Source organism: Aspergillus alliaceus, assembly GCF_009176365.1.
Source record: "Aspergillus alliaceus strain CBS 536.65 unplaced genomic scaffold BDW43scaffold_4, whole genome shotgun sequence".
NCBI classification, from domain to species: domain Eukaryota; kingdom Fungi; phylum Ascomycota; class Eurotiomycetes; order Eurotiales; family Aspergillaceae; genus Aspergillus; species Aspergillus alliaceus.
The window spans coordinates 87,194-109,472 of NW_022474687.1; the positions used below are offsets into that span (position 1 = coordinate 87,194).

Genomic DNA, 22,279 nt, shown 5'->3' on the forward strand with positions numbered 1-22,279 from the left:
TTAACGAGTGGTAGAACCCTGCTTGAGGAAGAAAGATTCCTCTTCCCATGCGCTCCACTTCCAAAACAGCCCAAAAACTTCATTTCCCATATGTGCGAACTTTAAGATCCCGGTTCGGTAGTCAAATACGTCCAGCATACAGTCACGTAGCCAAGAATCGCGGTCATGAGGTAGAAAGCTGAATTCGTGCTCTTTATGGAACCTTAACGGGTACTTCTTTTCTGTCCGATGGTTGAAAGATAGTGTAAGGCCTGAGGATGAACTGAATCGAATATTCAGCGTTGTAAGAAGATCAATGTTTTCATAACGACCTTCATACTTCTTAAGGTCAACAGGACTATTCCTAACTCCCATACTGTCCTCTCGTAATGGACGCAGCATATACTCATCGAACCATTTCCGACTAAGTACTGCTTCCTTTTCAGCAAGATCTAACATGTCAACGCGAGGCCGCAAGTCGAACAGCTCCTGCGTCAAGATCCGCGCACACCAGTCGGCTGGGTCTCCGTCTGAGGCTCCATTGGTGAGTACAATAATTGCACTAGATGTCTCCGGAAAGGTATATATGACGGAACTATACCCAGGAGCCTTTCCGTTATGGAGTAATACTGGGAGAGGCGAGGAGTTCTTCCCTAGCACATAATTAAGCTGGTCGCCGGAGCGGCGGGTCTCTTTGTTGAAGCTAATCATACCCAAGCTCGAAGATGGAAGAGTGACACATAACCAGCCTAGACAGTAGTGACCTAGGTGGCCGACGTCAACAGCGAACGGCTGCGGGTAGTGGCCATGTCGGATGGTTGCTATTTGTCGCAACGGATTATTTGGCGGGGGCTGGCCCATCTCCTCAGTATAGTGGGGTTGGTAGTTGCGCTCCCACACTTCACGTTCTAATATTGCTTTGGCCCATATCAGTAGGTCCTGAACACAGCTGGTAACACCCTGGCTTGAGAGGAGGTGGGTTGTTTCTCGGAGGTACTCTGGGGGTGGTAGTTTCGCGAAGGAACCATTTGATAAGCGAGCATATGGTAGGGCTATGTTTGAATCTTTGTCGAATTTGTCTTGAGAGACGTGGGTGCGAAACATGTGTAAAGGGCGCAAGATGCGTTGTTCTAAGAAGTCAGAATATTGCAGTCCGCTGGAGACGCTCTCTAGGACTTGACTCGCCAGGGCTGATACATGATTATTGTAAAGCCACCAACGGCGAAACCGTGGTCCTTGATTATTAGAAGCTGGCAGCCCATTCAGTAAGTGCACTAGCCTAGCGGAGTCACTGATATGGGACCCAAAGGGCCCGAAGTGGAGTAGGTCATGCTGTGCGAGGCCAGTAGCATGACTCAATAGGTCGACAAGATTGGCTTGTTTTCCCACATTGGGGTCATTAACTGGATTGAACTGCGGTAGGTATGTTCGGATAGGGACATCCCAATCGAGCTTGCCTTCATCTACTAAGATTCCCACTGCAGCAGCTAAGAATCCCTTTGATATTGAAGCTAGTGGATATATGGTCTGTGAGTCTGCTGGCAGACGTCGTGCTTGGTCTCTCAGGCCAACGCTTCTCGCATATATGACATCACCATAATGAAGGACTCCATATGATATAGATGAGGCCCCAGAGGTTTCACGAAGTCGTTCAATCTGAGCATGGGCCAATTCTAGTCGCTCATGTAATCCGCGCGGTTCCATAACACTCTCTTTGGCTGTTAACTTGACAAAGAAATTTTGAAACTTCTGATAATAGCTGGCTAACAGATTGACTTCTATCAACGATATAACGCGACCTGCAATGCCCGAGTATGATCGATGTTATCTTCCAAGTATGTATATGCATTTCAAATTGATCAATTACATCATAGTATTAGCCAGGGTGGAGGCTGTACTTCTGCCCAGACACTCTGAGAAAATTTTTACTACCCCCAATAAAAGCCTGGCGGAAGACAGTGTGTATCTTGCGGTCAGGCCTACCTTGTAGCACAACACTGCGTATCAATGATAGCTGTCTTTGTTTCGGAGTATCAGCTGAGCTTGGTTGAACTTAGCTCGAGGCATTTTAAAGTTCTACTAGCAGCCATTCCATTGTGCCCTGACTATGTTGAGCCCTTTATTATCCGGACAGCGTAGGGAATGTAGTCCTATTAGGAGGGATAGTACGAGCCATGGATGACTCTGTATGTACATAGACTCATCGACGACTCGTATATATGATTTTGTCCCTTTACATTACCTGCTCTAACACGGTTTGGATACTTGAGAAGCTGTGAACTACGTATATAATGAGAATTGCCTCCATGGAGGCATTGGATATTTCATCTTGTCCATATAGATTCGGGTGAATTTGGACAGGCTCCCAGACCACGCGTTGTGCTCGTCTGCTAAACGTCATATGATGATTCTCGCATATCTAGCAGTGTCCTTGAGAGTGGGCGGAAGTATTCTCCACAAATCAGACAGGTAGGACGTGTCATTGTTTGAAGATAGCCCGCCTCTGTGCAACTCGCGTACTACATCGTCGGCACTTGGATCAATTGTTGATACATGTATGATTACTTACCGTACTGGTAAACTGTCGTATTGCCACATACGTGACATCTTATAGAGAAAGATCAAATGAATGTTTTGGCATCTATGCTGACCTTTTCTCAATATATTGGTAATGACCCAACGGCGGAGGTCCGTGAGCACTAACCCACCTTCTAAGACAATGAAAGGAAGTGGGATAAATGTACCCGAGTCTCAACATGAACAATGAAAGTGAGAATAAACTCCTCTTCGACTCACTAAGTGAGTGTATTGTACTTGGTATCGAGTTTGGATATGGTATCAGTAGCTTTAGAGGTTTATCATATAAATGACGGACAGATAAGGGGACTATTACTATTGGGCCCTAAACGCTCTTGCACAGACTTTACTTGCATGGTCCAATTTGGCAGTGATTGTTTACACAAGTGCCCGATGAGAAGGTTGATCTTGCGACAGTGGGACGCTGGTGGCTCTGCCCTTGGGAACTATAAATACCCCATGATTCTGATTTAGCTCTATCAACTCTCCGGATTTTTATAGCAGAAACACAACACGCGCGAACACAGCTACATAAGTCCTAGGCACGATAATTCCAGGCTGGTATGTTTTCACCCTGCCATTATCCGCAGAGCTACAGCTAATTAACATCGAGTGTTATTACTATATTCATCTTTTGTTGCTTCCACAGTATCCTTTTAATATGAGTTCACAGGATTCGGGTGGCGGTGGTTCAGGTGCGTGCGGAGGCTCAGGATTCGCCTCAGTTGGAGGAGGCGGTGTCCTGCCTGCCTTGGCATATCCAGGGCCTTATACCCACGTTTCAGGCCCTACAATCACTCCAGCTTGCGATAATAAGAAGAGGGAGTCTGCTTCTGGACCTAGGCCTGCCAAAGCTGCTGATACGTCCAATCCCGTTTGAGCGAACAGAACCAGCTGTCCGCTGTTAATATCACCAGCGTAAGTTGGTAAAGCAACAAGTTTAGTGGCTTATGGTTGGGTTGATAGTGAATCATATGCTGGGGGTCTCAGCTGTTTTCTTATGATCCTTCTAAACCACTCGGCTTATTCTAACTACTCCTATAGGCGGAGGACTCCCTCCATACTGCTTCTCTAGAGATGATTTTATCGATTTTATGAGCTAGGTTGAATACCACATTTTTCCCTTGTTTACTAGGCATAGCAACTTCCGTATGTTGGAAACTAGTCTGATTATTAAGCCTTATCCCTGAATAATTTGTCCTTAAATAATAAGTGTAAGAACTGATACGCTGGACTTCAAACCTGTCGATCTGCACAGCTCTGAACGATTCCTTCAAGTCTCGCCGGGCACTCTTGGACACGAATATGAACACTTCCGTTTCCCTCAGAGAAAAAAAGTAGTTGTCTGGACAGATATCTGTGTCTTAGTGTTTATGATCTCGGGAATCCACAGCTATCTTTCGTCTACCCTAGTCAGTTCCTCAAAACACCGAGTTGCCTCATCAATGTCCGTAGCGCAACGATGGATATGAAGTTGCAGGAGAAGGTCTCTAATAGCTGCCTTACCATGAGTGACAGCTTTGGAGCGATACATCCGCAGCGTGAGAAGTTCGTTCACTTTGCTACTTTCCAGCACAAGGAATGCGTCGGGCGCTGACAGCATGGCTCGCAGAATGGCGAAGTATCCTCTCTCGTGTTCTTGCCTCCAGACCTATATATCGTACGAATCAAAACGGACATTAGTGGCTTTGCGCAAGGTAAGTAATGACCCATACAACGGACCTCTTCTTGAGGTGATATGAAGTTAGGGCTAGCCGCCGCTTTGAGATAGTTGTTATAGGTAACTGCGCCACCCGTTGCTCTACGAATAACTGGAATCCATTACTTTCCATACTCTGTCATTTGCAGCAATATTACTATTGTCGGTGTAGCCAGATATGCCAAGGAGTTCTTTGTCCGTACACAGATAGAGCCCCACGCAGTCCGCATGGCACTCCGCAAGAGTTGGCGCAAGTGCATCAAATACGGCAGTCCACGTCTGGCCTGGCTTATCCCGTGTCTCAATGGGGCGTTGTGTGGTTGGGATTTAGTGGAGGATGCCCATGATGGAAAATTGTTAACCCCCCTATCGTCTTCCAGGAATAGCCGGTTGCCCGTGCCATGGCTAAACAGCTCGTGGATCGTGATCTGTAATTCCCACGAGTGGAGTTTGAGATGAACAAAGACTGGCGCTTCTTGCCAACCTATAAATGGTGCTTTCTCGATGGTATCTATCCCCGAACGGCTTGGCGGTGTATTTCAATGGACCAGAATTATGTTTTAGAACCATCGCTAATCGCGGATTTCGTCAAGCTAGCGGTGACCTTGAGTAGTATCAAATAATCATAGCCAAAGATACAGTAAGTCTCACTGCAGAGATAGTAAAGAAACGCGCACGCTACGTTTGGCAGTTTAATACCTAGAAAAATGATGCTGGAGCAGTAGGTGAGAGGTTATTATATCGTATTAGTTCCTGTTGCTCTTTCATTGCTGAGTCTAACACCTGCCGACTTAACTACTTACTGTGAATTGCAGAAAAGCTGGGTGTCTCAGAAGTAGTACTTTCAGAATCTCCCATTTCATCCACTTTGTTGCCTCTCCCTACCTAAGGAAGTTGAGAAACAAGGTTGTTTGATGCAGAAACCAGAGCCTGTAGTTTACTTGACCGATCGGGATGTTCAACGTAACTAAGCCTTCAAATCCAGCGCGAGCACCTAAAGCATCGCGATCCTTCTCCTCGAATCCAAGAGCTGTCTCCACCGTGGAAGCACGGTCCTGTATCTATTTCCGCTGGGACAGTCTGTAGGACTCTATATCCCGGGACTTAACGTACTTGACGTAGCTATCAGTGACATCCTCTTGCACTGGATTTGCTGAGTACTTTCGTGCCTGTGAGGTGTCTACCACGATTTCTAGCAGGTCAATGCAATGATCACCTTTGACTCAATACACCGTCGCGCTAGACTCAAGAATGCGTAGCAACTGTCCCTCTGGGCTTGGAGCCTTGAGCTTTTCTATGGTTGATCCAGCCTTGGGAGAGGTGTGAAGTGGCAGATGTGAGAGGTTAATCAATTATTCGGGAAGGAAGCATTCAAAACTGAGGCAATGCTACTGGAGCTGAGTGCCTGGACTTTGTGTGATAACATTTTATACTACAGTTATGGAGTTAATAGTGAAGGGATACTGCTATCAGAATCTAGAACCTACCTCAACGGTATGAATATGTATCGATTTGTATTGTATGCGTAATACCAATTTCATTGCAACGGAGGGCTGGGAATTCCATGCTACACTAAAGGTTGAATGGACGTAAGACAGCCTGGGGATGGCGAGGAGAAAAAGTAATTAAACGAAAACTGGTATTAATAGCAGGGCCCATCTAGGTGAGTTGAGGCAGTGACCGAGAGACTGCAACTCGAAGGGTACTTTACTACATTGCCTTATTCTCTGTGTCGTGTCCGAGGAATTAGTACAATAAAGCAGTCGAAATGAGAACAACTGCGCCTCCAGACTCACGCCCTCAACTCTGGAATCTCGTGCGACAAAGATTCAAAGAGAACTTGCATGATGCTAATGACCTCGAGCTCTGTATGGAGACATTCTCCCACGATATCCTACTGTCACAACTCAGGAGCGTGGCGAAGGCTCACCGAAATGAAAACTTTCTGCTGACGAGCCTGTCCCGAATCCGCCCAAGCCTGGCATACTTGAATGACTTTATGACGGTGTTGGTCTTATCATTTGCTCTAGATGTCAAGACTGGTGCCTTACTATGGGGCGGAATGTGTCTTCTACTATCAGTAAGAGTGATTGATTGCCACGCCGTTCTGATGATTCTAAGGAGATCATTCTGCAGTTATTGGCGCCATTAGAAGAAATATTCAGCGAGGTCCAGAATATGCTGGAAGAGTTGATCGCGACGCTGCCCGGAATCCATCCTTTTGAAGATAATATAACCCTAGATGAAAGGTTGGAGACTGCAATGGTCGACTTGTATACTGAATTGGCGTTATTCTGTGCGCGGGCTATCAGTTTCATTCGTGTTCGGCGTCAGCATTGTGAGTAACTCCTGGTTGCAATTCTGCCTATGTCACCTGTGCTGAAAAAGATGGGTATCATCTACAGTGCTTCCTATTCGGCAGTCATGGCCGCAGTTCAGTCGTGAATTCCAGCAAGGCCTCAAGCGTGTTCAGATGTTATCTCAACAAGTGGAACGAGAGACTCAGCGCGCAGCCACCACGGCGGTCCTCAAATGGAACAACGAGATGATCACTTTATTTCAGTCTCTCAATACTGGCCATAACCACAATGGCTTAGTGATCCCTTGCTTTCACGTTCCATCAACGCTGAATGACCGCTTCTACATCCGCGAGGAATTGTTGGGACAGATAGCTGACATACTGAGCCCTAAAGCTGGTCACTCAGGTCCACGCACCTTAGCACTGTATGGGATCGGTGGTGCAGGGAAGACACAGGTAGCTTTGCAATACGCCTATCGCTCACGGGACCAATTCGATGCCGTCCTTTGGGTCTCGGCTGATAGTACGGTCAAAATGGCACAGGACTACATGGCTGTTGCCCGGCACCTCGGGGTCATTCCCGCCATGCAAGAGACCCAGGATGCATTTGGCGCGATGGGTAAGGTGAAATCCTGGCTCGCCGACACAACATGCTCCTGGCTTCTCATATTCGACAACGCTGACAATCTGGAGGTTCTGGACTATGGATGGCCAAGTGGCGTGGCAGGTTCTATTTTGATTACCACCCGTGATTCCAATGCTAGTCTACACCCCGCCTCACAAGGTCTCCAAGTGGACGTTTTTAACACCACGGTTGGTACTCAAGCTTTGGCGCGCCTTCTTGGGCCGGGATACGGCAAGCCGGATAATGAACCACTGATTGAGAAGCTCAATAATCTATTAGGAGGCTTACCTCTTGCCCTAAACCAAATCAGCAGCTACATCCGTCAACAGAAACTGGGTCTAAAAGACTTCCTTGTTCTATATCGTAAAAATCAGGAAAGGTTTCACAAGAGGCGACCGGCAGCATTTGACTACCAGCATACAATTGGCACGGTCTGGGAGCTCGCGTTGGGAAAGCTTACCGGTGACGCGGCCGTGCTGCAACGACTGATTGCTTTTCTTGATCCCGAAGCTATCGATGAGACTACCTTATGCAACGCAGCCTCTTCTCTTGCTGACCACACCTCACCATATGACCTCAATATAAGGTTTCTAACGGACCCAATTGACTTCGAGGACGCGAAAATAGACCTCCTTCGAGCAGCACTTATAGACCGTGACCCACACGCAAACAGTCTTTCAACCCACCGCCTGGTCCAGCAGGCGACGCTTTCAGGATTATCACTAGCGGATAGAGCTCGATACTTTGATATGTGTTCCCAGCTCTTATGTCAGGCCTTCCCAAGTTCATGGACTGACCAGGGGTACGTTTGGATATATCATGCATGGGAGGCCTGTGAGAAATGTCTGCGCCATGTGATGTTCCTGGCGGAGAGGTTCAAACAGGTTGAAGGTGGCCTAAAAAATCTAGACACATTCATCGAGCTTCTGCTTCGATGCTCATGGTAAGGTCCCTTGAGCCCATCCCATATTGTCAACTGTTTAGCGCACGAAAAGAGAGACTTACTCTCCCTAGGTATTTATACGAGGCTGAATACTATGTGGAAAGCCAAGGGCTTCTGGAGGTCTGTCTGCAAGCCTTAGAACGAAACGGCGATACGAAGTCTATGAACTACGCACAGGCCCTCAACGTAATGGGCCTTGTCCAGGTCGACCTCCGAGAAAACAGCAAAGCACTAGTCAACCTGCAGAAAGCACTAGAGATTCGCGAAGCCATTTTACCACCAACCGACTGGGGAATAGGAGTCAGCATCAGCAATGTAGGATTCGCCTACACCGAGCTCGGCGACCTGATACAAGCAATGAGGTACCTCCAGCGATCCCTAGATTTCCGCAAGGCAATCAACTGCCGAATGCTCGACAACTCCTACGCCAATATCGCCAGCTGCTTGTTGCGAATGGGAAGACCAGACGAAGCTGAAGCCATGTATACTGCCGTTCCGGCTGTCCGAGATCTAACGGACGAGCAACTTCTTCGAGAGAATCTACCCCGATATGCAAGTGGCATGCAGCTCTTGAGCATGGTGCGACAGGCCCAGGGCCGACTGGGCGAAGCGTTGGACTTCGCTTCCAAGGTGCTTCAGTTCCGACGACAGAAGTTCGGATCTCGGTTCAAGACTTGTGATTCTCTGTGTCATGTTGCTAGACTTATGATGCTGACGGGGAAATCTATGCCTGCTCTGTAAGCCGCGTTTCTGTTCTCCTCTGGAGGGTATTATGCTAATGGAGATTATCTACAGCCAGCTTCTTGATGAATGTATCGCAGTTGCTAGCAGCTTACCGAAGGCTGAGGGTTACTTAGCTTTAGCATACTACCGGAAATTTAAGATATATAGAGGTGAAGGCCATACGTATGCGGCAGATTGCTTGAAAGATGCCGTTCGAGCAAAACAAATTGCTGCGTCTCGTCTTGGGGGTGACTATGACCCTACACTTGCCGATGATGATGAAGGGGCATATACACAGTTAGTAGCGTGGTTGCTTTGGTGATGGGGAAAGAATATGGAGATCATGAGGACCTCAATGTCTTAGCTATTGGCAGACTATGAGATACATTAACGTCTACTAATGACAATTATTTTAACATCGTAATCATAGGCATTGTACCAGTATAGGCCAATTAAGAGCATATCTGGACTGGTTGTTTCATTTGACAGCCGATTTAAAGCCGGCTAAACTAGCCTGGTGCAAATAGCAAAGGAGTCGGTTACATTAATAATCTTGTCCCCAAAGATCCTTGTGTACTTGCGAAGTAGGGATTCGAGCCAAGTTACAGCGTATAATGTTAATGGTTAACATGTTCTCGACCCGGGGAGGTTGTTGTGTGGTGGACCATACCATGGAAATTCAGACGAAGGTTCTATCGCAACAAAGGCCAGATTTTATTGTTGGTCTGTGACGAACTGAATACCTTGGGCGCCCGGTGTCAGATAGAGGCCCTTTTTCTGTAGTCAAAGGCGACTTGGATATTTTATTTCCGGGCCTGATTTTGGAGGCTAATTCAGAGGTAGGAGGTCCAGGTTCTGATTATATAGAGAGGCAGACAACATTTCCGATCCGAGTCTTGCTCTATGCTCAGATGGAACTTAGGATAGAAGCAGACAAGAGATTCAGTCCTCTGGTATGGTTCCTTGCAAACCAGGGTGGCGAGTGGCGTGTTTATGGGTGCGTTTCCAATGGAAAGGTTGTAAGGGTGATTGACCTGTGGCATGGATCCGTGCTACGACATGACAGCGCTCTTTAGCTATTACTCATCGTTGATATGATATGTGGCTGGGCTATGGATATATATGCCGAGTATACTTACGATTCTTTGTGTAAAATCTTCTGGTTCTTTAAAATACTCCCGAAAAGGGTTGTCTTTGTGAGTGGGCTGTGGTTCTTAAGCTTCGGGTCAAGACCTAAGGGGGCGACCTTTACACTTCTCCGGGGCGAAGAATAATACATGGTAGTTCACAGTCAGGACCGAGAACTAGAAAGGCCATCCTGTTAGCTGTATTCTAGGACTGATTCATCGTACGGGAGGGACCAAGTATCCGTGCAAATCCGCATTATCGGGGTTTGGGATCACTCCCCGTAGTGACACCAGGGGCTCCACTCAAGCCGGAAGTAGGACCATCCCGCTCGACTGATCCCCAAGGAGCCGCCCGACTCGCCCGAATGCCATATCTGGGCTTGAGGCGAAATGGGTTACCAATCCCATCAGATCCCGATGTACAACTGTGGAAGGACGTGTCTTTTGGCACTGCTTACCTCTATAGGTAAGGTCGTATGAGCGGAGACCAGTATTTTTGTCATTACCTATATCTTTACATGCCACTGGCCCTTGAAGTTCATTTTCGATATTTCCTATACGCACTAATATGACTGGACCGTGGAGTCTGTCAACACCAAATTTGCGAGTCGTTCCAAGAAAGAAAGGAAATCATTAACAGGGACATCAATGAGCACTTTCATCGGCCAACCTAGTCATGGACACATCACAGAAACGAGATATCGAGTCGCTAACATCCTCTCTGACGAGGGCAAATCGCCTCGCCAACTCGGTGAGCAATAGCCTAGCCTGCCTGTGTATACAAAGGGAGAGATCTGGCTAATGTCTTGTATCTCAGAGCCCGTTGGGCTTCGGCGCCTTTTCGACCACTCTCATGACGCTCTCGCTTTCCATGATGGGCTTCCGCGGCGTCTCAAACCAAGTGGTCTTTATTGCAGATCTATGCTTGCTAGCGGGAGTAGGTCTACTTATTTCCGCTCAATGGGAGATGGTTAAAGGCAATACATTCGCGTATACAGTGCTCGCCGCATTTGGTATGTATTCTTTTTTAAATCCTTGTCTGCTCGTCACGGCTAACAATATTCGGCGAAGCGTTGTACTATGGCGGATATGGCGTGTTGTTAATGCCTTCAATGGGTGTTGTTGAGGCATACGCTGGTCAATCTAAAGAATTCTTCAATGCTTTCGGATTCTATCTTCTTGGTAAGTAGTCACACGCGTGGAACAGGGAAAGACATAATTGCTGAATTGAAACCGTTGAACAAGTTTGGTGTATCCTCAACCTTTTCTTCTTCATCGCAGCTTTGGCGACGTGAGTCACGATATAGTATCCAAGGTCTGTAAACCTCTACTAACTTCACTACTAGGAACGTACCAAACATTATTATTTACGCGGGTTTGGAGTTCTCTTATATCTTTAATTGCACGGCGCACTTTCTGATGGCAGATGGAAACATGGCGATGGGCACGAAAATGACAAAAGTAGCGGGGGCATTTGGTTTCGTTTCGTCGTTGGCGGGTTTTTATATGTTAGGCTATGAGCTTTGTCGGGATGTATCACCTACTGTGATACCATTAGGAGATACGTCTCGATTTTTCCGTAGAAAGAAGTCCGATTCTAAGCAGATTTAAGATAGCCTGTTCTTTTCCCTATGGCGTACCATGCCAGCAGAGCGATTCTCCATGCCATAACCACGGATCTAATAGTAGCACAGTAAGCATTCCAACTTAATCAGACCTCGGTTAGACATCAACACGGGCACTTTTGAAAAGATTTTCGAATAGAATATTTGCCATTGGCAGGGGGCAAGATGTACCATTCCCTGCATGTCATAACCCGCAGTTGAATCATCACATCAGCCCTACTTAGAAAGATTTCCTATTTGGGTAGTAAAGATCCCGAGCAAGATCAGAGGGCAAGAATTCCACGACTAGCAATTGAACTTTAGAGATCAATCCCCAATAACTCTGACTGCCGTGAGTCACTTACTTTGAGCCGGTATTACAAATCGTGGTATCGGCATGGGGGACTGATTAACGAGATCCAGTTATATAAAGACCCTCTGAGCGCCCCCAATTACCTTCATTCAGCTCGGACACGGAGAAGCCAATCCAACTTTGTGACTTGTGTATCACTTTTACTCAACTATCTCTTAGCAATGCGCCAAGACGAAGTCGGACTCAATGGCTGGACCAGCATGCCCGCCAATGCTGGCGCCATCTTTGGTGATAGGCCTTTCATCAATGCACCAGACGCCTTGTCGATCGATAACCCTGTCGTCGCAAAGACCTTGGAATACACCAAGTCCGGTCTCCCCACCGAAACACCCAATCACTCTATGAGAGTTTACTACTATGGTATATCGATCTAGACAGAAGAGAGCGAAATCCTAACATTTAAACTAGGAATGGCCATAACCAAGCAGCAATTCCCCAAGCAAGCCGCTACCCTCAACTGCAGTACCTGGGCTTTGACCTGCTTACTGCACGATCCCGGTACCGCTAAAGAAGACCTAACGGCCACTCGTATGTTCGATATCTATGGCGGTATTAAGGCTCTACATATTCTCAAGGAATTTGGTGCTTCCTCAGACCAGGCCGAGGCAGCCTCTGAAGCCATCATCCGACATGAGGACACGGGTGTTGACGGAACAATCACCTACATCAGCCAGCTAATCCAGCTAGCGACTACCTACGATAACACTGGAATTCGTCCTCATGTCAAGGACTTCGGGAAGTTGATTCATGATGAAACTCGCGCCAAAATCAATGAAGCCCACCCGCGACTGAAGTGGTGCACATTCTTTTCCGGAGTTATCCGAAAGGAAGAGACGATTAAGCCTTGGTGTCATTCGACGCATCTTGTCAACTTTGACGAAGAGATTGAGGACAACGCTTTGATGAAGCCATGGGAGTAAAGTACTTTTTCTTGTCAGCACTCTCGCATGAGTTAGTCATATAATGCCACCATATTAGGGCTTTAGCACCGCTCAATGCCAAGTTGTTCACTTGTGAGATGAAAATATTCAATCGCCTCTAGGCGTCACTCCATATGCGCGAGTATTGCGAGGACTATTGAAAGTTATACGGGCTACCTGCTTCTGGCCTATAGATAATATGAGCAAAAAACTAAATGTAGACCCTGTGGTGGCTGCCTGCTAATACTGAGCGGTGACAATAAGTTCTAGCTGGGATACGTTTCCTCTAGGTAATTATAAAAAAATTTTTTTTTAAATGTGATATTCCATTATCTAGCCTCTGCATTCGCATGACAGCATAGGGAAACCTATCCTAGGACAAAACCCATACTGAGGCCCGCATTGGAAACAACAAGCCGCTAAAGACAACCCATGAGACTGAATCGGACTTCATGCAAGATATTCCCCGGAGCCTCGCTGATTCCCAGTCCCCTAGATATCAATCAGACAAAGGCCATAAAGAAAAGCCAAAAGTTCCAGTTCTCACACGATGAGCTGACCACGCCGCTCAATTCCTAGGGGTTGACTTGTTCGTCACACTGAAATCGTCCGATTCAGCGACGGGATGGGTTCCATTCTGCATAGGCTTCTCTCCCTGCTTCATGGCCCACACCCGGTAGTCGCTACTGCATAAGACAATCCTCTTAGCATTCTGTCAGCCATTGCTCTGTGGCTTGTATGAGCATACTCAGTTTTGATAGTCGATGAATCGTCCCCCTTAACAACAATTGTCTGTTGCTCATGGGCATTCACGTTTTCGGCAAGAAGCACCGGTTTATACTCGGGCTGGCGGCGCTCATGCGTCAGCCAGAAATCAACCACCTTGGGGTCGCTATGGAGGAATGGTTAGCTGAATAGATCGTGCAGAATTGAGGGAAACCTTAGATGATATGAAAGTTGGGGATATACTCCGAAGCGTCTTGCCATGAGATGTGCCAGTACATCCCGATGTCTACGTTCACCGAGCTGGTGGGATAGGTGATTATCATTTTGGGAGAGGTGGTGACAGGGTATCTGGAAAACAGATAATATGATATTTAGTCTGCTGCAGAAGAATAGCAATTGGGACGAGAGATGTCAAAGTCGGGGAACAGGGTGTTGCGAGGAGCGGGATTCTGGTGGTGCCTCTCTTTCTTTTATATACCTTTATATCTTCCTGGTGTGCTGGCAAACGATGGTTATGTTAAACATCATCCAAAAAGGCCGGAAAGTCTACGTGGCGTTAGTAGCGAATATTGGAATATCTTCTGGACTGGCTTCGGACTCCGAGGCTGCTGTATGCGAATGCAATGGTGAGCTGAAAATTAGTTGAGACCACGCACAGCCTGGAAAGATAGATGACCCAGGCTCGTTAGACTCACGTAAATGTTGGCGTAATCTGATTTAGGGATTCATGTGTCCGGCCTATCGTCGGATCCGTTACCGTACATCCCGACATATCCGATAATGCACGCAAAGTAAGCAGGTTGGGGTTGCAGGCCTCGCACCTAAAGATACATTGATCGGCACAGCAAAAGGTGGCTCATGACAGTTATTGCATACTTTGACGTAAGTTGTACAAATCATGTAGCTGTGAAGTAAGAGGCGTCCGGAAATTCATGATTTGCCGTTGTTTGCTTTCTTAGGCAAATATAGGATTCCGCTTGCTTATTGCACTAGGCGGAGTCTTAAAGATTCTGAGTTACCATTGGCAACTTTTACGGGCCTTAGCCTGATATGTATACATGCGGCTTATTTTGCTTGAGCCTGATCGGGCCGAGGAAAGAAACTCGTACGCCAGTGAGATCATAAAATGCAGAGGAACGATTAGAGTAGACTATGGCCAAGGAAAGAAGTACTTCCTCAACAGATGCTTCACAGCCACGTATGTGTATGTGTTCATTTGTATTAGTCCTACCCTGATTGAGGAGGCTGACTTGAACCGCCGGGATGGTATCCAAGTCTAGTCAGAATGAAAGGTGAACAGAAGGTCGGGGCTAACGACAAGTATACAATTCCTGGTCTTAAAGTTCTCGGGATAGAGGAGAGGTTCGAAAGGAATAGATGGCATGTTTACCTTGCGACCAATCTGCACCGGATATGGGAGTATATATGTACGGATAGGAGGGGATGTGAATAGCGACGACCGAACCCCCTTTTGTCAACTTGCTTAACTCAATCACCTATAAATATCTGTTAGCCTAAAGCCAAGGATGGTTTTATTACTAATGTCAAGAGTGTTACCTTAAAGGCGTAAAGAGTTCACGCCTCTGGTGTTGGAATTGCTCTCAATTGCTATCTTTAGCGCTTGTGGATACTACGATATAGGGTTTGGATTTTCTTATACACATAGATAGCATGAGATTTGACATGATAACTTCAAAATTATATTTAACTTTGATCCTTCGGTGCAAGAGCAATCCTGCACAGTGGCTAGGTATTAAAGCTTCGCAGTAAGGCCCGTTGTGGAGGCTGTACTCCTGCAGGCGGCGGCATACTTTTCCCGGTAGGGTTAGTGATACGAGATCAATATCAAACCCCACAAGGTTTTCGAATGCTCATTTGTGCCCGACAAGAATCTTAACTAGTAGCCAAGACGTTATGCCTTCTTCAGCGGTGTAATTCTGTGCCAATGAAACACTATCATCAGAATCTGTTGGTGCAATTCGGAACCTAATTGGGACATTGCTAGATAATGGCAAGGCAACAGAGATCCTTTATTTATGTCTCTAAGCGTGAAGTTGCCGCGAAATGTACAATTATACGACTAGATATTGAGTATATAATCCTCGCCGTGATCGCGCCGAGTACTCTAGATATGCTAACACACGCTCCATTTCGTACTATCCAAGTATTCTAACAAGACAATAATAACCATGAATTTACCAAGTCTCTTTCGCTACTCTCTCGCAGCCCTATCACTCCAGAGTGTCAGTGCCTGCAATCCGCCTGATTCAACCACCAATGACCCCAATAGCCCCTTCGTGATCGGCAATGATGGCCCAGCACCAGCAGCCACCATAGGCTACGCCATCACCCACGTCGGGCTTCTCACCACGAACCTCGACGCCATGAAACACTTCTACGGCGACATACTCGGCATGCGTCACTTGTTCGACGCCCACGTCACACCCGAGTACACCGTAACCTACATGGGGTATGCGCAAGGTGGACGCAACGGCACAGGCTTCCAGACTGGGGAAGAGCTCTTCCGGAACAAGAATAATCTTTACGGATTGATCGAATTTGTGCAGTTCAATGTGTCGGACGATCACCTCGTCGCATCCACCAAACGGACCAATACCTTCGGGCATATCGGGCTGATTGTCCCGGATGTCCAGAAGGCACAGGAACATTTGGAAAGCAAAGGTGTTACGATTCTGAAACGGGTTGGCGAACGCGTAACTGGGTTTACGGGACCAGTGCCAAATGCGTTTGGAATTGGGGAATTTGCGGGTGCGCATCTTGCGGCTAAACAGGCGCTTGTCGAGGCCCAGGGCCTTATTGGACTTGAGTACTTTTTGATGATCGAGGACCCGGACGGGAATTTGGTTGAGATTCAACAGCAGGATGCCTAAGGGAGGGGGGGGGGGACTTCTTTTCGGATTCGGTTTCAGGTTTGAGATAGGTGTAACGATAGCCTATAAGATTACATTTTCGAATTGACGTTCGCTATTGCAAGGCAAGATAAAGGCTATTCGTGCCCATTAAACCGGATAGACTCCGGCCGATTCGGAGAGTTTCCTTTGCGGTCGACGATTAGATTAAAGAACGTTGACTGTACTTGCGGTGCTCGGAGACTCGCTGCTCCATAAATGTACAACGCAAAGTTATAGAGTAAGTATAAGTGAGCCGGTGAAAAGGGGCGCGAGTCTGCCTCACCACGAATTTATACGCAAAACCTAGTAGGAGTTGTTTCCAACCCGAGAGGCAGACCTTTATAGGACTCTCGTGATCGAAACGGGGAATGGATGTCCTCTGGTGATCTGGAGAAATACGCTATTAAGAAACTGATTGCGAAGCTGGCTGCGGGGGAAGATGGCCAGAATCAGGCGGCTGTTGAGGATGTGTATTTATTTCTCGATGAGATGAATGTCATCTATACGGTGTCCAGGGCACTCAGAGCAGGTAGGGGCCAAGATGAAGTTGCTGATTTTGGGTGAGTGTGGCTGTTAGACCTATTCAAACCATGAGGCTAATGCACATAGATGGCTATATGGAGAAACACAATGTATTAAACACTTATGACCCTTTTGTGATGGTCATCTACCATCTCGATCGCCTTTTTGCTCATCCGCTCGGGAAAATCCACAAGACGACCTTCCAGGGCTGCTTGGGGATATCCAATCCCGAGGATGCCCGTCGCAAGAGCAAAGTCGAGTACAGAAAACACTACGAGCTCGTCCGGAGGATAACCCCCAAGGACAGACTTTTGGAGTTTAAACTGTCCGATGGTTGGGAGATGTTGTGTGAGTTTCTAGGGAAGCCGGTGCCAGGTAAGCCTTTCCCTCATTTCAACGTGAAGAAATGGCTCGATGAGAAAGCCCGTCCCTCAATCGCACGGGGATGAGACGCTTCGCGTGGAAGGTTTTTCTTTATTTTCTAGCTCCCCAGATTGCAGGTTGGCTGATCTACTCTGCGATGTAAAAGGGCCGTACTGGGCTTTATCATAGGGTAGGGAGAATTTTATATGTTTTATATTCTAGTTTCCAAATTTCATAAGTCTATGTTATGTATTATTTATTTGGCGCTGTTGGCAGACTGAGTGTAAGGCGATAAATAGGACCTAGCTCTGGTACTATCATCGTGCCTTTCTTTTTTCTTTTTCTTTTCTTTTTCTTTTCTTTTCTTTTCTTTTTTTTTTTTTTTCATCACATAATACAAATTGCTTTTTGCGTTGCAATTCACCTGGCAAATAGATTTTCAATATCTCTGTATGATTAGTTTTGATATAACACCGGAGACTCCTTCTGGTATATCCTGAGTTTGATAGTAACAAGGGCACCTAATCAATACGACAAACTGTAGAATCAAGTGTCCAGATCCAGACCATGTTCTCGGTAATAATATGAATGAGGTAACGTAAAACCAAACAGATATTTCCTATTCTATATATACTCTGGATAGGCTGCTGTATATCCACCTTTGCACAACATTGGAAAGTAATTTGCCGAAAGCACTCTAACGGAGGTGCAAATAACAATGTTCAAAGCAATATATCAGGGAGGCGCATAAGCCGTCGGCTCATTCATGAGACACCCGTAATGGCCATTGACAATGCCCAGCTCAGTCTCCTTCGCCTATTGAATTAATGCATAGCACGGACAGAAGCACACGGCACAGCAGTCACCACAACACGAATTCTCGATACCAAATTTGTCCTGCATGCACGCCTCTTCCGGCAGTGACACACCGAGCTTGGATAAAGCATCCCAGAGATAAAGAAAGCAGCGCACTATGAAATTAAAATTTCGTATGGTTAAATCTTGTTTAAACGCGGGGTTATGGTGCAATGGTGGAATCGGGTATCTAACATCCACATTGCAGGTGCTGTATGAACTCAGGGTTGAGTCCTTTAGCCTGGCTTGCGCTTTTCCAAATGAGATGCTTGGGCAAAGCTAAGTCAGAAGCACTTTGAGTTTATATTATACGTTAGTATCCCGATATATGTGGCAGAGAGAAAAGGAAGACGTACCAACATTGATAAAAGAACAACAGGCAAACAAACTGTGGTTCCACTCCTTAAGCTGAGCAGACATTGTAGCCTGTGAGTAGTGTTTCAGCCCGTGGCAAGGTAGCCTTGTTGAATGTCGAATATTATAATTGGTAGCACAGGGAAAGGTATAAAACTGATTAAACGTTGATATGAGTCAGAGCAGTATAGTGTGACACGTCGATTCTTATAACCTGTGACGTCTACCGTACCTATAAGTAACTGAAACAATCTACAGGAGAATAAAGAGACTCGAATAGATTAGTCCAATTGTGCTACTAGGAAGTCCCGATTTTTAACGTGCATAGTAAATTCTACGAGTCTCTACCGTGTAAGTCAGCTACACTACTCCCAGGACAAGTTGATTCACATGAGAAGCCCACTATAGAAACTATTTCTGCCTCGTAGAGATCATCTACCAAGAAGAATCAATCCGTCCGATGGCCTGCTCGTTAGCTCATAGCTTCGTATAGATATCCGTCTCCAACTCCAAGGTATCATAAGCACCGTGAGTGATTCAAGCTCGACAAGCAAGTATTTCAAGCTTCTCTGCGGACAGGTCGGTAGGTAGGTAATAAGATTAAGGTAGACTTAGACTAAGCAATCTAACCGAAATGTGTAGGTGGAAGTACAGCCTATCTTACATGCATGGTTGATTGAGGAATGCTAACGTTTTAGTTAAGAAGCCCTTCTTGGCTGGAGGTAAGCTTTAGTCCAAGGGCGTTTGCTGATTTCCAATAGTCCAGGCCTCCAAGCCAGCCCGTGTATGTGTGTCCTATAAGCCCTAAAGCCGATGGAGACTTGTGCTCCACTTTTATCCGATCTCCATATACCTAGTGGATGGTTTATGGAAAATGTTGGTACCTTGAAAGGATCGCCGATAGATCCGCCAAGCTAAGGGTAAATGTGTCTAATCCAAGGAGTCCGGAAACGAGCGTTCATTTTGCCCCCGAACGCTGCGCTAGCATATGATTCTACGAGATGTTTCACCGTCTTTCCGAAATGCTTTGTTTTGCTTCTTCCAATCCGAAGGAAACCATGTAACTCTCTTGTCTTTGCAACCTTTAGATGCAAAGGCCACGTTTTGTGAGTCTGGTATCTTGCCCCTTTTGATGCGCGATTGCAGGGAATCAGAATCAGGCTGGACAGGGGGTCGAAGATTGAGTCTGCCATTATTGTAAAAAGGTCGGAGCGAGCCCGATGTGATTGCTCCGTACAGCTACAAGCCTGATACGACGATATTGGTGGCGGATGATCCCCAAACCGCTATGTGATACTGCAGCTTGTTCGAGGTTTCAAGTTCTTCGGCATCGTGCGTGTAGTCTTGCACAGGTTTCAACGTGTTTTTGCGTCTGCCGTGTGTAGTAGCTTATGACCTTGGACCCCTTGTCCATGAGTTCGCCACACTTCCGGGGACGACGGGGTCTTGTGTTGATCTCCATATGTGGGATTTCAGATAACTCTGTGATTCGACTCGTTGAAATTAAAAGGGTCCGACGCTGAGGAGTATATCACTGCGTGGGATTCGTGATGGACAGCAGAAGGGGATGATATCATCACGCGGTCTCCTGTATTTAGTCCGGCATGTTCCTGCTGCGCCTCGGTTGGCGTTATCAAAATCTGATCTGCCTGGAAAGAATATTCAGTCATATATTTGTATATAACCACCTGCGCCTACCAAAATAGAAAGTAAATTAAAACTGCCATATACGTAAGGAGAGCTGTCCTGTTTACCTGGAGCGCCGCGGAGCCATGTAGATGAGGCGTGTCCAACTTGCTCTCTCAGATGGCCAGCCTTTAATGATGACTTTCGATCCCTTGGATTCTTTTAAAACCGAATTCACGACTAGAATCCAATATGTCCAGATGTAAAGCAGCTCCCAAAAAGCATCGGATGCAGCTGTTACTATCCCCAATCATAGGAACGGTCATAGAATATTGTCTTGACTAGCGTGCCTAGTGGACCCTTGCCGGGCAAATGATATTGCAAATGGCGGTAGCGGTTCGATTCAGGGTGAGGGATTTTCAACAGCTTGCGCCTCTGGCTTCAACCCGGTCCTTGTTTCTGCAATTCCATCTTTAGTGTGGTTTTTGTTATAAAAGTGCAGGCCAAGATCCCAATACCAGCCATACAAGCGCACGGAATCCACATATTTCGCAAACTCAACGCAAAAGCCTCTTTGGCAGCATGTAGACGAGCCGCATCTTTAATAGATTCAATTAATTCAACGTTGACAGCGGCAGAGCGCCCTGACAATAGCGCAGTCATACTATCCAATACCCCGGGGGCTAGAAGTTATGGCTTCTCACGCTCTTTGCAGTTTTGGGAAACAACACCCCATTTACAGGGGAGGAAGATGGCGCTCAGTTCGCTAGATATCGGAAAAAGCCAATGGTTACTTCTGCTGCTCCTGTGTCATCTTGAGGGACCATTGCTTGAATGGTAATAATGGGAGGCTCGAATAGCAATACAACCCCAACCAACCCCGCTAATTATCTGAGAGCTGACTATCTTTCTCAAGGAAGACTAGACATTAAGGTGGATGTATAATCCATTCCCAAGAGTTAACAAGACAAAGCCCAACTACATCAATTCCATGTAGTGTGAAGAATTACACTTGCGACAACAGCAGAAGAAGCCTCGACTAAGACAAGGGGAAGTGCTAGTACTCCAGATCGCGATATGATGGCTTCCTTGGCGGCCTGGAAATAGATTGAGACATAATATTCCCCAGCACTGAATGCCTACGTGCCCAATCAGCCTTGACTGACCTGGCGAAGCAGACATACTGACAAATTCGTGCGCGAAACTGGCGAGTGGCAATAGTAGAAACGGCATAAGTGGATACTTCGCCGGCTTCGCCACCCCCCACCCCACTGTATATGCTATATATGCTGTATATAAAGAGCAGGGGTACAGGGTGACCCCAAAACACTAAGGTATATCACTAGAACTGAGCTCTATGCAAATGCCTTCCTGCCAAATCCCATGCCATGGAGTAGCATCACAAGAAACCAAACCCTAGTATTGAAATGCTCCAAACCCAATCGATAGCCATTATCCTACACGATAGTTTTTTTTGGATGTATTAATGGACGAATTAGACGGCCCGCCCGCTTCCTATATTGAATGAGGCCCTGACCATGCATGATGTCTTTGTTTCATTCCCTGAACTCTTAGATGTACGTTGTAAGACTTTGATATTGAGGTAAACTTGCTATTCTTGTCCTTCATGAGAGGCAATTGATAAAGAATGGGCTACTTTATTTTCTTTTCGTCGTACTGTCAGCGTTAGCGGGCCAATGTTCTCCGATCCCTGTGAAGTACAAGATGCTATTCGCCATGTTCTGCTCCTGTGACTAAACGCTGCTGGCGTAATATATTTAAGACCGAACTAATGGAAGGAAGTAATCTATTGTGAAAGACAAAACCGGCACTCAAAGGAACCTGATTCTCATTCCTTAGAGAGAACCATTGCAAAGCTACATGTTAGGTAAAAGGTCTCACTAGTCTCACTACACACTACACTTATATAGAAGCTCTACAACACTTCGAAAAATCAAATGTCTCCACAACTATCACGGAAGATAAAAAACTAGAATGAAATAATCTTAACTCTATAATTACTACGTAATTGTAAAGAATGCCTATAATAAA

The 22,279-nt window shown here is 46.4% G+C and overlaps 7 protein-coding genes across 7 annotated transcripts; 5 read left to right on the forward strand and 2 right to left on the reverse strand.

The window, feature by feature from the left end:
• On the reverse strand, window positions 1–2,287 carry BDW43DRAFT_296907 (serine hydrolase domain-containing protein; the record flags this gene model as incomplete). Its single annotated transcript, XM_032044293.1, has 2 exons — window positions 1–1,659; window positions 2,264–2,287. 2 exons carry the CDS (start codon window positions 2,285–2,287, stop codon window positions 1–3), a joined length of 1,683 nt encoding a protein of 560 aa, XP_031904738.1.
• Window positions 2,288–6,023: 3,736 nt separating this feature from the next.
• Window positions 6,024–9,167, forward strand: BDW43DRAFT_306602 (uncharacterized protein; the record flags this gene model as incomplete). Its single annotated transcript, XM_032046058.1, has 5 exons — window positions 6,024–6,335; window positions 6,377–6,593; window positions 6,661–8,122; window positions 8,194–8,859; window positions 8,918–9,167. The coding sequence occupies 5 exons, from the start codon at window positions 6,024–6,026 to the stop codon at window positions 9,165–9,167; spliced, it is 2,907 nt and encodes a 968-aa protein (XP_031904739.1).
• Window positions 9,168–10,163: 996 nt separating this feature from the next.
• BDW43DRAFT_150319 (GPR1/FUN34/yaaH family-domain-containing protein) lies at window positions 10,164–11,698 on the forward strand. The gene is made up of 5 exons (XM_032038432.1): window positions 10,164–10,723; window positions 10,790–10,985; window positions 11,044–11,154; window positions 11,218–11,263; window positions 11,319–11,698. The coding sequence occupies exons 1-5, from the start codon at window positions 10,649–10,651 to the stop codon at window positions 11,581–11,583; spliced, it is 693 nt and encodes a 230-aa protein (XP_031904740.1). The 5' UTR covers window positions 10,164–10,648; the 3' UTR covers window positions 11,584–11,698.
• A 412-nt stretch (window positions 11,699–12,110) lies between these two features.
• On the forward strand, window positions 12,111–12,905 carry BDW43DRAFT_321101 (putative cyanamide hydratase; the record flags this gene model as incomplete). Its single annotated transcript, XM_032049256.1, has 2 exons — window positions 12,111–12,309; window positions 12,358–12,905. The coding sequence occupies 2 exons, from the start codon at window positions 12,111–12,113 to the stop codon at window positions 12,867–12,869; spliced, it is 711 nt and encodes a 236-aa protein (XP_031904741.1). The 3' UTR covers window positions 12,870–12,905.
• A 532-nt stretch (window positions 12,906–13,437) lies between these two features.
• BDW43DRAFT_306605 (uncharacterized protein) lies at window positions 13,438–13,918 on the reverse strand (the record flags this gene model as incomplete). Its single annotated transcript, XM_032046059.1, has 3 exons — window positions 13,438–13,555; window positions 13,618–13,761; window positions 13,839–13,918. 3 exons carry the CDS (start codon window positions 13,916–13,918, stop codon window positions 13,438–13,440), a joined length of 342 nt encoding a protein of 113 aa, XP_031904742.1.
• Window positions 13,919–15,784: 1,866 nt separating this feature from the next.
• BDW43DRAFT_321103 (VOC family protein) lies at window positions 15,785–16,486 on the forward strand (the record flags this gene model as incomplete). The annotated part of the gene is made up of 1 exon (XM_032049257.1): window positions 15,785–16,486. One exon carries the CDS (start codon window positions 15,785–15,787, stop codon window positions 16,484–16,486), a length of 702 nt encoding a protein of 233 aa, XP_031904743.1.
• A 393-nt stretch (window positions 16,487–16,879) lies between these two features.
• BDW43DRAFT_306607 (uncharacterized protein) lies at window positions 16,880–17,478 on the forward strand (the record flags this gene model as incomplete). The annotated part of the gene is made up of 2 exons (XM_032046060.1): window positions 16,880–17,036; window positions 17,117–17,478. The coding sequence occupies 2 exons, from the start codon at window positions 16,880–16,882 to the stop codon at window positions 17,476–17,478; spliced, it is 519 nt and encodes a 172-aa protein (XP_031904744.1).
• Between the last annotated feature and the right edge of the window lie 4,801 nt (window positions 17,479–22,279).

What these genes read in the sequence shown, in the direction of transcription:
- BDW43DRAFT_150319 (XM_032038432.1), top strand. Translation starts at nt 10,649, where the DNA reads ATGGACACATCACAGAAACGAGATATCGAGTCGCTAACATCCTCTCTG. An exon ending in TACAGTGCTCGCCGCATTTG is followed by an intron (nt 10,986 to 11,043) that starts GTATGTATTCTT and finishes TATTCGGCGAAG; the next exon opens with CGTTGTACTATGGCGGATAT. An exon ending in TTCATCGCAGCTTTGGCGAC is followed by an intron (nt 11,264 to 11,318) that starts GTGAGTCACGAT and finishes CTTCACTACTAG; the next exon opens with GAACGTACCAAACATTATTA.